Source organism: Cariama cristata, unplaced genomic scaffold (assembly GCF_000690535.1).
Source record: "Cariama cristata isolate BGI_N322 unplaced genomic scaffold, ASM69053v1 scaffold4158, whole genome shotgun sequence".
Lineage (NCBI taxonomy): Eukaryota > Metazoa > Chordata > Aves > Cariamiformes > Cariamidae > Cariama > Cariama cristata.
In genome coordinates this window covers 136,985-151,785 of record NW_009629341.1, presented here as the reverse complement: position 1 = coordinate 151,785, position 14,801 = coordinate 136,985, and the positions used below count along the sequence as shown (strand labels likewise).

Below are 14,801 nucleotides of genomic sequence, written 5' to 3'. Positions count from 1 at the left end.
TTATAAGTCAAAACCCGCCTGGACGTGATCCTGTGCAACTTGGTGTAGGTGACCCTGCTTTGGCAGGGGGGTTGGACTGGGTGATCTCCAGAGGGCCCTTCTGACCCTGATGATTCTGTGATTCTTATCCTGCACCTGAGTTTATCACGAGATGCACTGCTCTTACTCCGTTTCACCTACACACTGGTGTGCATCCTCCTGTGCCAGGCCGTATTTCATGGGCACTAGAGCCCAGAGCAGAGCTGTATACCTGCTGCTCTTCCCCGTGGCCTCCTGAGCTTTTCTGCAGCCTGGCAGCAGGTACCAGCAAAAATGCTCATTTTTCCCAGTTTCAAGGTGTGAGCAGTCCGTGCCTCCCTCCCTATCACAGACCCGCTGCTCTGAGTCATGCATTAAAATTACTTTCCTGAATTTTATTTTTTTGCAGTGACAGCTGATTTGTATTTTCTTCCTTCTCTGCTCTGGTGTATTGGTAGCTGGTAGAAGCTAGAAAATGCCAAGTGAATTGCTGGAGGGAACTTCAGAATTGATCACCTTGTTTTTACCATGGCAAGGAAAAACTCATGTACTCCTAGCAACAGAGTAACTTTGCAGTTACTCCAGGCTTTAATTGAACTTTCTACCTCAAGGTTTTCAGTTGAATTAATCTTATTTTCAAACAATGGTCATTATGTGGAGAGCAAAATGTTATATAAAAATAATTACAAAATGCAAATAAAATAAAAGACAGATCCACATCCTAGCACAATGTGACAGAAAGAAACAAATCAGAAAGTATTAAAATCACTTACGTCCTTTCTTCATATCTTCTGAGCCTTGGTGCACAAACAGCGATTTTTCATGTGCCCTGCTCTTGAATTACAAAACTGAAGTGCAAAAGTGGAAGGTTTTTTGCTATGTGTTTCTGTCTCTAGCTGAATTAGATATTCACCGACTTTCTTCAAGGCTTTAGACTTGTCAGGAAAGATCCATGACAGCTAGAAGCCGAGTGAGGAGCTTCATCGTCATCGATGCTCTTAGCTAATGTGTGGTAATGCGAGCCATGGGCTTTGGAGCGCAGGTGTAATGGACTTTAGAAGAACTCCAGTTTCTACAAGTTGTGAGGGAGTTGTAAAAATAGCAATAACCAGGTTCTTTGTGTGCCTTGACTGGCCAGCTGCTGGGGACCCCCAGGTCACTGGGCAGTCCCCACTGGGGCAAGCTGGTGCAGGCAGTTCCATCTTCGGATGCGGTCAGTCTGTCTGTCAGCTCCTGGGCCCTGATAATAATGTCAATGACTTCTGGCATTTTAAATTTTTGTATTTTTTGCTTCTCCTTAGAAAGTGCCAGTTTGACAAATCATAGCTTTTACCTGCACAGATGAATTTCTCATGCCTTATGTGAATTTCTCACTGTGAAAAAAAAATTGGTTTTTTAATATTACATGTCTTCCAAATGAGAAGGTCCCAGTCCTGAGGTCATGACAGCTTTCTGTTTCTAAATACAGGCTAAAAGATAACAACAAACTCAGTGTGAATTAATAGAGGTCAAAATGAAACCCCAAGGATTGTACCATAATTACCAAAATGAGATGTTTTTACTGACTACATTTGGCTTTTTTTTTTCCTCCTTTATCTTCTCAGATCCCATAGCCTTTGCAGATATTGTCATTTTGGCCCAAATCATGCAGAGAAGTGCACTGCAGGATGGCAAAGATCCTGCCTGCTCTGGTTTCATTATGCACCAAGGGAAGAGAGGTCACCAAAAGTACCGTTATGTTCCCAAACAGGGTCCTGTATTTCACTATATATACTCTACAGTAACTCTGTTTAATCTAAACCCACAGTGTAACTCCAGGATAAAAGTAACATATGTGCAATGGAGGAACTGACCAAATTATACCAAAGCAATTAAAACCAACCAAGCAACCAGTCATGATAAAGCCATACTTGCTTCTGAGCATCACGTCACTTTTTTAGCAGTGATGCAGACATTGGTGCTTCCAAAACGCCTGCGATGGGTACCAGGAGGTGCAAGGCACTGAGCACCACCGGGCAGAGCCCTGAGCCATGCGGGAGCACCGCACCGGCACTGGCCTTCCTGCCCCATCCACCCTCCTAATTACAATCTTGTGCGTTTATCCTGTGACTTGTTTAAGATAAAGTTGCCCTTTTCCAAGCTGTTTTGTTGTGTGCTGCTGGTCTTCATCCTACAAGTTACAGTGGCACAGTGTTAGACTAAGATGGTTTTTTTCCCTCTCTCCCATGCACTGTGCAAGCTGTTCGTTTATCTTCAGGGGGACTTTTCGTAGGACATATTATAGATTTAAGAGGGCAGTGATTATAGTCAACTTGGCATAAATAATCCCATTTCAACCCCAGAAGAGAACTGTATCAGTTCTGTTAGTGTAGTATGTCTTCTCACGTTTGTCACTGAAGTTGGGCATTTGAGCCTTGAATAAATATTACCAAAGGCAGCAGAGACCAGGGTACTGTCCCCAGCATACTCTTCCCTGGCCTGGCTTCTCCAGCTGCAACTGAAGTGCACAGTTCCCCGCCTCAGCATCTCTATTTGTGTCCTAGCTCCTTTCCAGAGCTGCAAACAGAGCAAGGAGAGTCTTGAGAGCTGAGGGACCTCTACAAGGAAACACCCTGCCCCTCCTCAGCCTGCACACAGGGGTTAGGTGATGACAGAAAAGCAACGTTTGCTCGCACATCCATGTCTGCATCTGTGCTTAGACCATCCCCTGCACTGCCCTGGCAGCCAAGCTACTCCTGGCATTCACACCTCTGCTTTTCCAGCCCAGAGAGCCCCACATCTGTTAGGCATGAGTGCTGGCCATGCAAGAAATAGCCTTACTTGTGAGTGATAGTCCAGTACGCCTGCACACAGACACCTCAGCATTGCAAGGACAGGGAAGGGTTAGGGTTAGGGTTAGGGTTAGACATGGCTGCACTCACACAATGTCCTGCTGCTCCCTTTCTGTGCTGCTGTTCAAAAATGTGATAGGTTTTACAAGTCATCAGTAGAAGGAATATTAAAGGATCAAATAATGATAATGCTCCTTTGCTTTCTGGGCCAGGCTGGCAGTGCTGTTCATTTTCTCAGCAACACCATTTTGGCTTCATAGCACAGTCCGGGTTAGGAGGTGTCTCTGGGGGCCCAACCAGACCAAATGCTGAAGCACAGCTTGCAAAAGGCTCCTAGGGATCTGTATGCTGATGGGGAACCCTTGCCTGCATCCCTAACGATGTGAGCACAAGAACTGCAGAAATTATGAGGTTTGTGCCAGCCGAGCTCATACTGGAGGGAGCATGAACACATCATACCTCCTACGAGTCGAGTTCTCTTCGGGACTGTGTAACTCCACTAACCTGAATAAATGACCCTCTCTGCTATCTCCATCTTGCCCACCCACCAGTAAAACATGCTGTGATGGGGCCTGGGGGTACGCGGGCTGCGTACCCTCCCAGACCTGCTGGTGCGTTTCACAGCCATTCTCCAGTTGTCTCCTCTTTATATTTGGTGACCGTCACCTGGGAGCAAAACCAACTTACAAAGCACTGTTTATTCTGTGCCCACTGCAGCCTGCACTTGCATTTGGGGCTGAACAAACCATTGTGAGCTATGAAACAAAAGGATCAACCTAAAAACAAATGCAGTTTGGCTAAATACAGCAGCCTGAGAAGCTGCTCTGCATCTATCTTAGAGTTGTCTGGTGCTAGGCAGCAGTATCAGAAGGTCTGTTTGCTGCCTTGATATTACTATTTTTTGTTAACCATCATCTGCAGTGTCAAGGATACCTCAAGTTTCCCACAGTAGCTCTCGGTCTCCCTGGTAAAGTTTTATTAATTATTAGTGTCCTTCATGCATTTCAGGAACATGTCTCACCTTCTAATCCACTTCTCCCGGCGTTCTTGAAACATTTGTAACTGTTAAGTAAAAAATTGGTTTCCTTTGGCTAAAGGCTTTCAGGAGACATTCAGCAGCAGGGCTGCACGACCAGTTCATTTACTTCGCTCGGGTTTCTACCGCCTGATCTAATTCAGAAGCAGCTTAAAGATTGCTTCTCCAGGCAGGGATGCTGCCCGCGGCTGTGTGCAAAAAATGGGGAGAAGAGCAGTGGGTCGAATTCAATCTGCTTTGTGAAGCAGACGGGAGAGTTTATTTGTGCTAGATGTTGGCTTTCTCTCACTCCATAATCCTTCTGTGCTTCCTGTGTGTCAGGTTTATCATTATTGTTAAAAACTAGTAGCCCATGCTCCAGGTCTGTGAAGCTGCCTTGCTGGCACCTTGTGTGGTACAAGCTTTAACTCTGGAGCAGCTAACGCAGACCAAAATCCCCTCGCATCCTTGCTCAGTGCATGCCTGGATCAAGACATAAATACATCTTACCCGGCGCAGGCAGATGTAGGAGCCGCTGTCCCCCGAGGGTCCCAGCACATCCCTCTGGGCTGCAGACTCCTCTGTCCTCCCCCTGATGGGGGAGCGTCTTGTGGGGCAATGAATGAAGGCTCTTTTCTTCTTGCAAGCCGTAGGGTTTTGACACACCCCACATACTGACCTGCCACAAAACTCCCTTGTGCTCTCGTCAATGGAAGGGGAAGGGAAACGGGACTGCCTAAAATCTGCTACCCACAGCAGAGCACACCAGAAACACCAGCGCAGAGAATGTTTCACCTCATTCCACTGATGGGTTTATGCTGGGGAGATGAATCCATTAGAAACTCCACATCTATGGGGTAGGCTGAAAGCGCTTGCTCCCAAACGGGGATTCCCAGCTTTAGCCCTAATTAAATTTTGCAAGTTTGCTTCTCCAAGAGGCTCCCACAGGCCTCACATCGAAGGTCAAGATGTTGCAGATCTATTTATGTATGCACTTTGATTAGGATCAGACTGGGAGCCTGTTGTTGAGGCCTGGGAGCTTTAAAACTAGGCAAAAGAAATTGTTAGAACCTGTTAATTTGTACTTCAGCTTGAGTGGCTCCTCTAATTAAAAAAAAAAAAAAAAAAAAAACAAAAACAAACCACCACTTCTCTGTATTTTAGTTAAACTATTTAAAGTTAATTGAATGTGTCCAGGATTAATATTCCTACAGTGTTTTCTGTGGAGGTGTTACTGCGATTTACCTATCAGGGAGCCTATTTCTCTTAGCCCAGTTTAATAACCATTATATCCCAGCTGTGAAGTGAGGAGATCAGTGCAGAGGCAAAGCCAATGACCCACTCCCCTGCTTAAAACATCACTCCAGAGAGTTCAAGTCTGGGTCTAGTAAAGGATGGCACCAACCTCACCAGGTGGTGAGATCTAGCAGGGGGAACTACATCTCCAGGTTCCTTCTTGTACAGCCAGGATTATACAGGAGGATTTCTTTGCAGTCCAGCTGTCAGCAGCATTTTCCATCACAAGACCCAAAAGACAGTGTCTTCACGGGTTCATTTGACAAACGTCCTGTGTGCACCTACTCATGTCCCAGGAATCCTGTGTCATGTAGCTAGAAGGTTTAAGGGATGCTCTAAGCCCACGCTGGGTACAGGTGAGGACATGGCAAGCAAAGCTAATGCGATCTCTGGGGCATTGAGGGACCGTGGAAGGAAACATGGAGAGCACTGAGGATGTAGGACTCATCAGAGGTACCCATCCCTCGCCCAGCCCTTGCTCTGTAGGTATGCCCTAGCAAGCACTTGGGCGTGAGCTGGAACAGCCCTATATTTTGGCTTGTCAAGTGTTAGTTTTCTGAGTAACTCTGAGACCCGAAGTAGCGCGTGACAGTGTGGATGGCCAAGGCATTGGCAGCAGTTATAATCAGACATGGGCATGTGCAGGGAGCAGGACCCGACGTGGGGAAAGCAGCAAATAGTCATCCTTGCCAGGAAGACAAGTGTAAAAGCGCTTAGCTTTACTCTCTGTGAATGAACAACATGTAGCAATAGGGATGAGGAAGTAATAAAGAAATAAGAAGTAGCAGCACCAGCATTTAGGAAATGGTATTTGAAGCATCCTGACCACTGGGACAACGGGACAAGTGGGACCTTCCCAAACAAAGCAGGAGATGCATGCAGGGCACTCAGGCTGCCTGTGAGCTCCTGGTTCCGGGCTGTGTAGCTCTGCAGGAGCTTTGCAAATGCTTTTTGGTATTGTTTGTTGCCTTATTCCAGAGGTTCAGGTATAAATGCCCAGAGAAAGGGCTGTGTACACCAGTGCACTAGGTGGCACTGAGCCAGCAGCTCAGAGCTATCAGTGTAGCCTGCAAAGAGCAGGATGGAGTGAGGAACCCATCTCCGTCCCCACTGTTCAGGCCAAAGGTGATTTTTCTTCATTATATTTAGCATTGGACTGAGTTGTGGGGGTTTTTAAGATGAAATGTTATTTTCCAGATGGGAAAATGCCAAGCTGTCAAAACCTGAACTGGTCCCTGGTTGTGCATCAGTTCCAGGTGGGGGGATGTGTAGGTGGATGATATGGATGGGGATGGGGGGCAGGCAGGAGTGCCAACTTGCAGTTCAGTAGTGGGGAGCTGGGGAGGGCACCCCGGCGATGCTCGTACTCACCAGGCACATCGCCCACAGTGAGCCTTTGTGGCCTCCTCGAGGTGGATGGTTTCTTGCCTGTGGTACATGGCAGGCTCAGGACTGCCTTCAAAACATTTATTTAACATAGAAGGTTAACAAGGAGTTGGTGGGCATTTGTGCTCTCAGAGCATCCATTCTGTCTTTCATTTTTATTTATTCTTTCTCCTCCTTGTCTACACGGTCAAACAGATTTCCTACACCGAGCGCCAATCTGGGCCACCCTGATCTCCTTGTCCTGCTCCCCAGCCCCCAAGGAGCACCCAGCATCAGTCACGCTGATCCCAAGTGCTGTGGAGGGGAGTGCAGGACTTTCCTGCCCTGGGTTTCAGGCTGGCAGACACACGGAAGAGAGCTCATATGCTCTCACCCCATACACCCTTTTGCAGAGACCACCGTTCTTCAATATGGTCTTGTTCCACCCAGGCAAACTGGTTAAAGGAGGTTGTTTTCAACCATACACGGAACAGTTTGTAATCTACAGACATTGGTGCCTCTCGCAGAACTGTGGGCATCCTGGCAGTGCGCCTCAGAGGTCCCATGTGGGTTGTGGGGTGGCTGGAGGGATACACAGGGTGGTACCCGCAAGCCAGGTTAGTTTTGAATGTTACATCATTTCGTAGTGCAAACTTAGGCTAGGCGCTTGGGGTTAACGGTATTGTGAACATGCACTTAAATCTGATTTTAATTTATCAATGTGTGTACCAATTCCCTGCTGACAAAGCTGCTGGGAAGAATGGAGCAATCTCCAGTTAGCCAGCACAGTAACGAGCTCGTTACTATGGAAATGTTACCCCTTCCCACTCCCTGGCAGGCGAGGTGCTCCGGTACGGCATCAGGGAAGCTGGCTGTTCCCAAAGGCTGCGTAAGCAAGTGGTACCTGGATGACAGCCACCCTAAGACCAGGGTGGGATGGAGAAGGTGCTGCAAGCAGATGGGTGCTGGGATGGCTGCAGGGCAAGGTGCCCTGGGGCACACTCCCCCCCGACACGGAGACAGCTCGAGCGAGCAGACAGACTTGTGGTGTCACACAGCCCCAACCACCATGTGGGTAAACGTCAGTTTATTTCTAGAGGGGCACTGGTTCCTGCTGGGCTCCTTGAGCCTGCATGCTCCTGGCACTGGGAGTGTGTATGTACGGATGGGGCCAAGCACAGCCCTGTGCTCCCTGTGGGTGGTGGGAGAGCGGGATGGAGAAACAACCTGTGGGTGCACTGGCTGCTGGCATCCAGGGCAAGCAGGGTGCTCTGTGCTGGGCTCCAGCCCCTGGCAGGATGGGACCATGTCTTTCCACAGCAGCAGAGCTGTGCAACGTCATCTCCCGGGAGGAGGAGATAATCCATCCATGGATGGAGCTCTGCTCCCTCTTACAGGGTAGTGGGGATCGTTGGAGGCAGATGGAAGCTGCCGAGGCTAAATTTAAGATCTGCTGTCCTGCAAAAAGCCCCTTTGTCACCTGTGTGCTGGGACAGTGACACCGCCCTGCACGGTGGCCATTCAGCAGAAAGGACACCCAGGGCCTTGAGCTCATCTTAGCAGGATGACAGTGTGCTCTGACTACCCTACCAGACCCTCCCCCTGCAACGGGCATCCCAAGGGAAAGACGCTGTTTGCTCCACTCCCACAACCACCCCAGTTTAGGGTGAGGACATTTGTCTGCTTCTCTGACCCCAAATGATGATCCCTACAGGGGAGCTGACAGCACAGAGGGGCAAGTGGCTCTCTCTGGTCTTTGCTGAGGACTGTCATACTTCAGCCCACTCACAGGAGGCTTTTCCCAGCAGCAGAGGCACACAACTGAACTGGGAGGAGATGGGGGGTGAGTACTGCACTGGATGCAGGGAGAAGCACAGGCTCTCCCTTGCACTGCCCCATCTTTGCCTTCCTTCCCGCCGTGGAAGGACAGCAAGCTGGGACAAGACTGCTGTCAGCAGGGTGATGTGAGACCTCCACAGATGGCTGGGCATGGTCCCCAGAGAGAAAAAGTGCTTGAGGACACGTGGGAACAGCCCCAGGCCCTGCCACAGCCCAGAGAGCGACCCTGAGGGACCTCTGCATGCTTCACCCCGGGCCATAAATACAAGTGCGCTGGTATGGAGCAAGTGGTGGAAGGATGAAAAGAAGTAGTGATGGGGAAAAGAAAAACGGACCCCCTCCATCCTCAACTTCTGGCACATTGTCAGCCAGCCTCGACGGGGACATACATACCAAGCAGAGCAAAATATATCTTCTGTACTTCCATTGCCAGTGCTGTAGGACTCCCACCCCTCCTTCAGTAGATGTGTGGGTCAACAAGGAGGGGCAGGTAGAGGAAAGTAGCTTTGCTGTAACGGTTGTCATGATTTGAGGGGACACGCCAAAAAATCATTGTGGCTTTAAAACCAGTAACGTGTTACAGGCTGCAAAATGGCTTTGTCCCTCTGTCCCAGGGGGCCCATCAGTTGCTCCAAGTCTCAGGCTGGCAAACATTCTTTCTTCAGTGGCACGGGTTTTTTGATAGAATATGGGAAACCTTCACATTTGGAGAGGGTGTATGTCTGGACATTTAGAAAATATTTCATATGTTCCCACATATTTTTATGTATATATGCACACATTTTATACTTTATCTTTATAATAAGACAATACTTTTATACATATATATCTAAAAGCTCATCCAGAAGCTTTTACAATGTGAGTCTGGCACAGTGCTGTGGATTGAAACGGCACTCGCTGCCTCTTAAGCACGAGAAGTGAGTCCTTCAGCCTTCACAGCACAGCAGATCCCATCTGCAAACACAGCTTCGCCCGCAGTAGCTCACTCCCTTTCTGCGTGGTCTCCCTGCCCCTCCAGACCCCTGGCTTCTCCAACATATGGAATCCTTTCTCTCGTTATAAGATTTCTGTGGCTGAGCTTATCTGGGAGGTACAGTCGGTACAAAATGGACATTCATCCAGACCCCAAGCAGAGATGGGAACACATTAGCTTCTACATGGAGCACACTGGGACTGTGTGCTTTAATGTATGGCCAACACAAAACAGTGGTCCTATGGAAAAAGTCCCAGATGAGTAGTTTATGAGCTCAAAGCCCATCTGGCTCAAGGAACAGCTACACAGTCTGCTGTGAGCACTCACAGAGCTGCCTGTGTTCAAAGCTGCCCAGAAACGACGTGACTGTGGTTAGCACAGCACAAAGCCCAACTGCTCTGCAAAGAGTCCAAGTATTTTTTGGGCCACGTCTCCTGTTGTGGCAGTTGGCTGCGAGTGTGGGCAGAGCCAGTCTGCATTTGCCTTGCAGGTATTCAAGACACCCTTGGCCTGACATGCAATAGGTCTGAGAGTAAGGCAAAGGTGTTATCTCATTATTCAGAGATTATCAAGGGCTGCCCCAAAGAAGAGATCTATAAAACAGAGACGTGGTGCTTAGGGAAACAGTTTAGTGGTGTAATTGGTAGTGTTAGGTCAATAGTTGGACTCAATGATCTTAAGAGCTTTTTCCAGCCTAAATGATTCTATGAGTCTATGAAGCTTTGTGCTTTGCAGACCTGATTTTCAAAAGCACCAGGCAAAAGCCTGCTCTCCTACTGCTCTATCAGTCTCCACTTGGAGCCCTCAACAGCCCAAGGTGACAGTTTTAGGTGGCTTGCATGGGAAACTTGTGCCCAATAGGCTCAGGAAAAATAAGTATCCAACTGCTGTCCTAGCTAAAACCATCCCTGCCAGAGGAGCCAGTCCCACCCCTTGTTGAGAAGAATGTTTTTATTGATGTGGCTTCAAAAGATCTTGTGGGTCACCAGAGCGGCCCCACTCAGGGATCCCAGCCTGGCATTGCCCCATCTGCACGGCGGCCAGGCCAACTTAGGATTCAAGAGAGGAGCCTCCTACTCTTTTTTTAAAAGCAGAGCTGATATTAAAGGAAATTATCTAAGTAATATTTCAACATTTAACTCTTCAAAGAAGGAAGCTCTTCCCATAGGGTCATTTCCCTGCATAGAGCAGAAGGGGAGTATGCCAGGTAGGACACAGAAGTATCTGAAAAAGGTGCCAGGATTGAAACTAGTGCTCTGCAGACATGGCAGCTGTTAATTAGCTACAAATTTTGGAAACTGGGGGTAGGGAGACTTAAGGAACTGGTAGGGACTCTGCTTTCATTCCCAGCAGGAAATTTAAGTCAAGGAGGAGTCAGGAAGCTACAGGCTGGATTGGATCAGGTCCACTTTCCCTTCCAGATGTCTCTTGGAACAACATCCTCCAAGTCCAGGAGATGTTTCTGCTGGGGACGGTTACTGAGATCCATCAGAAACTGCAGCGGACAACTGCTGGTGCTGTCCATAGAAGCCAAACATACCTGTACAGGTAGAGGTTTTCATTCAGAGCACTCGCTGCATCACTTGGGGCATTTGAGCCTGAGCATTAGGCAGTTTGTTTCTATATCACTGCTTACAGTGTATTCCAACAGCATCAGTTCAGAAGCAGCATCATTGATTTCTCCTAATATAAATCCTATAGAAAGTTTTCAGCTTGCAACAGTCACAGTTTTCCTCTCAGTGGATCCAATAAAAGTAAAGAGTTGCTCCCTGGTTACTGTCATTACAACAATAAAAAGCCAATGTAATTGAAAAGTGAATCAGGGAAACTGCCAGATTGGAGAGCAATGATAATAGAAAAAATTATATGGGAGCCCAAGTCCAATGCAAAGTCTTGTCTCTGGCTGCACCGAGCTTGAGCCCATTCAGGACAAACTCCTGTGCTGATAGGTATCTAACAGAGGACGTGCCTCCTGCGTGAAAGTACTGGAGTGTAGGGCAAAGCAGGAGCAATGACCACATGCTTGCCAACAGGCCAAACACTCAGTACATGAGCCAACAAGGGTGATTTTGAACACACGTGAAATGGTTCCTCTTCCTAAAAGGCAAAATGACAATAACACAATAAAAAAATAATTTCTCCCTATATTAGCGTAAAGTTTAAAAGCAAGAGCTGGAGATGGAGCAATAGATGCATATTTATCAAGAGAACAGTTATGTCCCACTAGATAGATTAACTGGTACAGGAAGACTCAAAAACCCAAAAGTCATTACTGTTTCCACGTTGTTAAGATTAGACGGTAACCATGGTTGTCTTTGTAACCCAGGTAGCTTGAAGCAGAGCAGCAGGTAGCATCACAGTAGACTCTGCAAAAGCTTGTTAGTGGCAATGCTGGTATTGAGGGACATCAGTAAAGACTTGTAAGAGTGAGAGGAAAGGAGCAGCCTATTGCACCACAGGCAATGATGTGTCCTGAGGTGAGTTTTCACACGTGTAACTCTGGAGGCAGACAAGAAGGAACAGGGGGCTGATCCGGAGATGTTATTCTTCTAATACAGTCATCTTGGGACACAGTGAGGCAGATCCTGAAGCAGTCAATTGTCTTTTATTCTCCTCAAGGACAGGATGCATGCACCATATTGGAGATCCATCGTCCTCAAGTACCCTGCCCATGTAAAGTCTGTGAGCACTTCCAGTAAGTAAGTCTCAAGGAGGCTCACACATCCCTGCAGATATCCTCAAAAAAGGATGCACATAAAGAGTGGGTCTCAGAGACACTGCTCTGGGCTTTGAAGTACTCACAGGGATGAGTATCCATCTGGTGATGGGTGAACACAGCTTTTGGGCAGCTTCTAGAAAGACTGTTCCCTGAAGGGGGAAAAAATAAACTCATAAACTACAGTAAAAAAGTTTGCATTGGCCTCAAAGAACTGTCACTGAGCCAGGAACAGGAAGAAAACTCCAACACAGGCTGAGCATCACACCCTGATGTGATGGGATGAGGTAACCACATGCAGATGGGCTGCTCCTGTTGATAGGAAGTGATCATTAGGGTGAAATGGTGGGTTTGGCATATGAGTGGTCTCAGGAAGATGCTGGGGTTCAAGTTCAGGTTTGAGTTTCCCCAAGACAAAGACCCGAGAGGAATACAGGATTGGGTGGTAGGTGAGAAATCATTGCTTTTACCTCCATGGTGCTGGTGTGTGCAATCAGCGCTGCGGGAAGCCAACTGGGAGGGTTGCAAACCCTGGGCAGCCTCAAGGCACTCTGCAAACTTCCACTAACAGCACCTCCCGACACCGCTGTAAGGCAACCATATGAATTAACCCTCCTTTCCACACCTCTAGTTGCCAAGAGAAACGCTTTTCGTAATCATGCAGGTTGTGAAGTACACAGCTGCTCGATTTTGCTTGCTCTTTTAACGTTAAAGAAAGCAGAATACGGGTGGTGAGATTTCCTCATGTACAACAAAGCAGGCTGGAAATCTGTGACTAAATACTGGGGGGATTTGCAATCCAGCTTTGAACTGTGCAGCAAGGAGCCACTGGTGACAATTGTGCGCTCGCTATTTTTAGCTGGGCAACATGAACACCGAATCCCTGAGGAACAAGGACAGCAGCAAAACCACCAAATCCACCAGACTTGCTTTTCAGAGAACTCATCTTTTGTCCACTTTTCTGCAGATTTTCTGCACCAGGTTTTTGATTGTTGCAGGAAATAAACGAATAAATAGAACGGTAGAAATCAGCGCCTCTAAGGATAGATGGATAAATATATATGAATGTGTGCAAATCTTCCTATACACACACAGATACGCATAAATATTTCAGGGACCAGATTTAATCAGAGGGCACTTATTTTTCTTAGTTAACCACGTTGAGGATTAATGATTTTGCATCTGTGTGATGAGGTGTGCAGCAGCAGTCAGGGAAGGCAACCTTAGATAACGCACTGAGCAGCTCAGAACTGATAAGGTTTGTCCTGTCCTTATCAGACTGAGGGGAAAGGACCTGGAATTTCTTGCTGCACCGTTTCCGAAATGCCGGCTGTGCAATCTGATCACACGCTATCACCACACTCTCAGTTGCAGAAGCAGGCGCAAGTTTGCATCACCTTTCCTCCGCTGCAGCATTAAGCCAGAGTTGTTTGGCCTTTCTGAGGTTTCTCAGAGGTGGATAGTTTAAAAGAGGGTGTACAAGCCCTGGTGCTCACAGTTTGCTGTAGGCAAGCCTGCGTTTTGGGCTGTAAGGGCTGAGAGATCAAGGTGCTGTTCAGAGGATGATCATCTGCAGCACAGGGGGAGACTTGGGGTGACTCCGAGCGTTTCCCTCCTTCTTTGCTGACTGCACCGATGGCTCAGACAGACTCATCTCCTCACTCGGCACTGCGAGTCAGCCAGTGTGAATGCCCTCTCTTCTGTACCATTAGCAGATATTAGTACCATGAATCTTACACATGTGCAAAGTTCCTCTGCTGCAAAATGTTCGCTTCTACATATTCTGCAGGAATCATCTGGTTTTATTATCTAGTGTATTTAAGAACAACATTTACCTGCCAGATCTGCAGCAGAAGTCACCTAAGAGGGAAATGCTCTCTGCTTGTGCTCACCGCACAGGCACAGCTGGAGACTTAGAAGGAAAAAAAGGGTTGTGGCTCATGGCAAGGTGTAAGAGCTACCAGAGGAATCTCTCAGGGTTTTATCTCTGTTGAGATGGCCAGGACTGATACCAGATTGCTGCATTTCCAGCCTGGAAGACCAGCCCTGGCACAGGGCTCTGTTTCCCTACTGCTCTACCAGCATTAAGTAAGCTGGCAAGAGCTCTAGCAACATCCACTTGCAACATTTACACTGTCAGTGTTAAATGAACCCAAAGGAGCAAAATTTGCAAAGTTATACTGAGGTGTTGAAATGAGGTTGAAAAAAACCCACGAGTAGGGAACTACGACATGGCCACATGCCTCTCTTCCTCCGAGTACCATGCCGAGTGGCTGAGTCTAACTCGATCCTCTTCCCACAGTTCGACATGCAGAGGATAACGCTGGAAGAGCTGAAACACATCCTCTACCATGCCTTCCGGGACCACTTAACGATGAAGGACATCGAGAACATCATTATCAATGAAGAGGAGAGTTTAAATGAAAACTCTGGCAACTGCCAAACAGAGTTTGAAGGTGAGAGAAAAAGTTTCTGTGTTTCTGTACAATTATTCTCTTTCTACTTCATCTGTAAAACTCACTCAGATCTGTGAGATGCAATGGGCAAGGGTGCATGGAGTTAGCATGTAGCAATGACATGCTTAAAGAGCTCAAGAGTTGCCATTAGCCTTCTTCCATGTGGTCTAAGTAAAGCTGATCCTGTTTCAGGCAGGAGGATGATCTAGTGGGTGCTTTGCCTTATGACCTTCCTTTCTCTGATGGGATTCAGGCAGAGGGATGTGCAGCCCCTGCTGAGGGGAGTGTCAAA

The 14,801-nt window shown here is 47.6% G+C and overlaps 1 protein-coding gene across 1 annotated transcript in view; it reads left to right on the top strand.

Moving 5' to 3' along the window:
- CALN1 (calneuron 1) overlaps positions 1-14,801 on the top strand; it is a gene marked incomplete at its 5' end in the record, with an annotated part of 71,624 nt that overhangs the window by 50,850 nt on the left and 5,973 nt on the right. Inside the window, one exon of the mRNA XM_009705114.1 lies at positions 14,356-14,509. Coding sequence (XP_009703416.1) covers positions 14,356-14,509 — 154 coding nt within the window. The remainder of the gene's footprint in view (positions 1-14,355; positions 14,510-14,801) is intronic.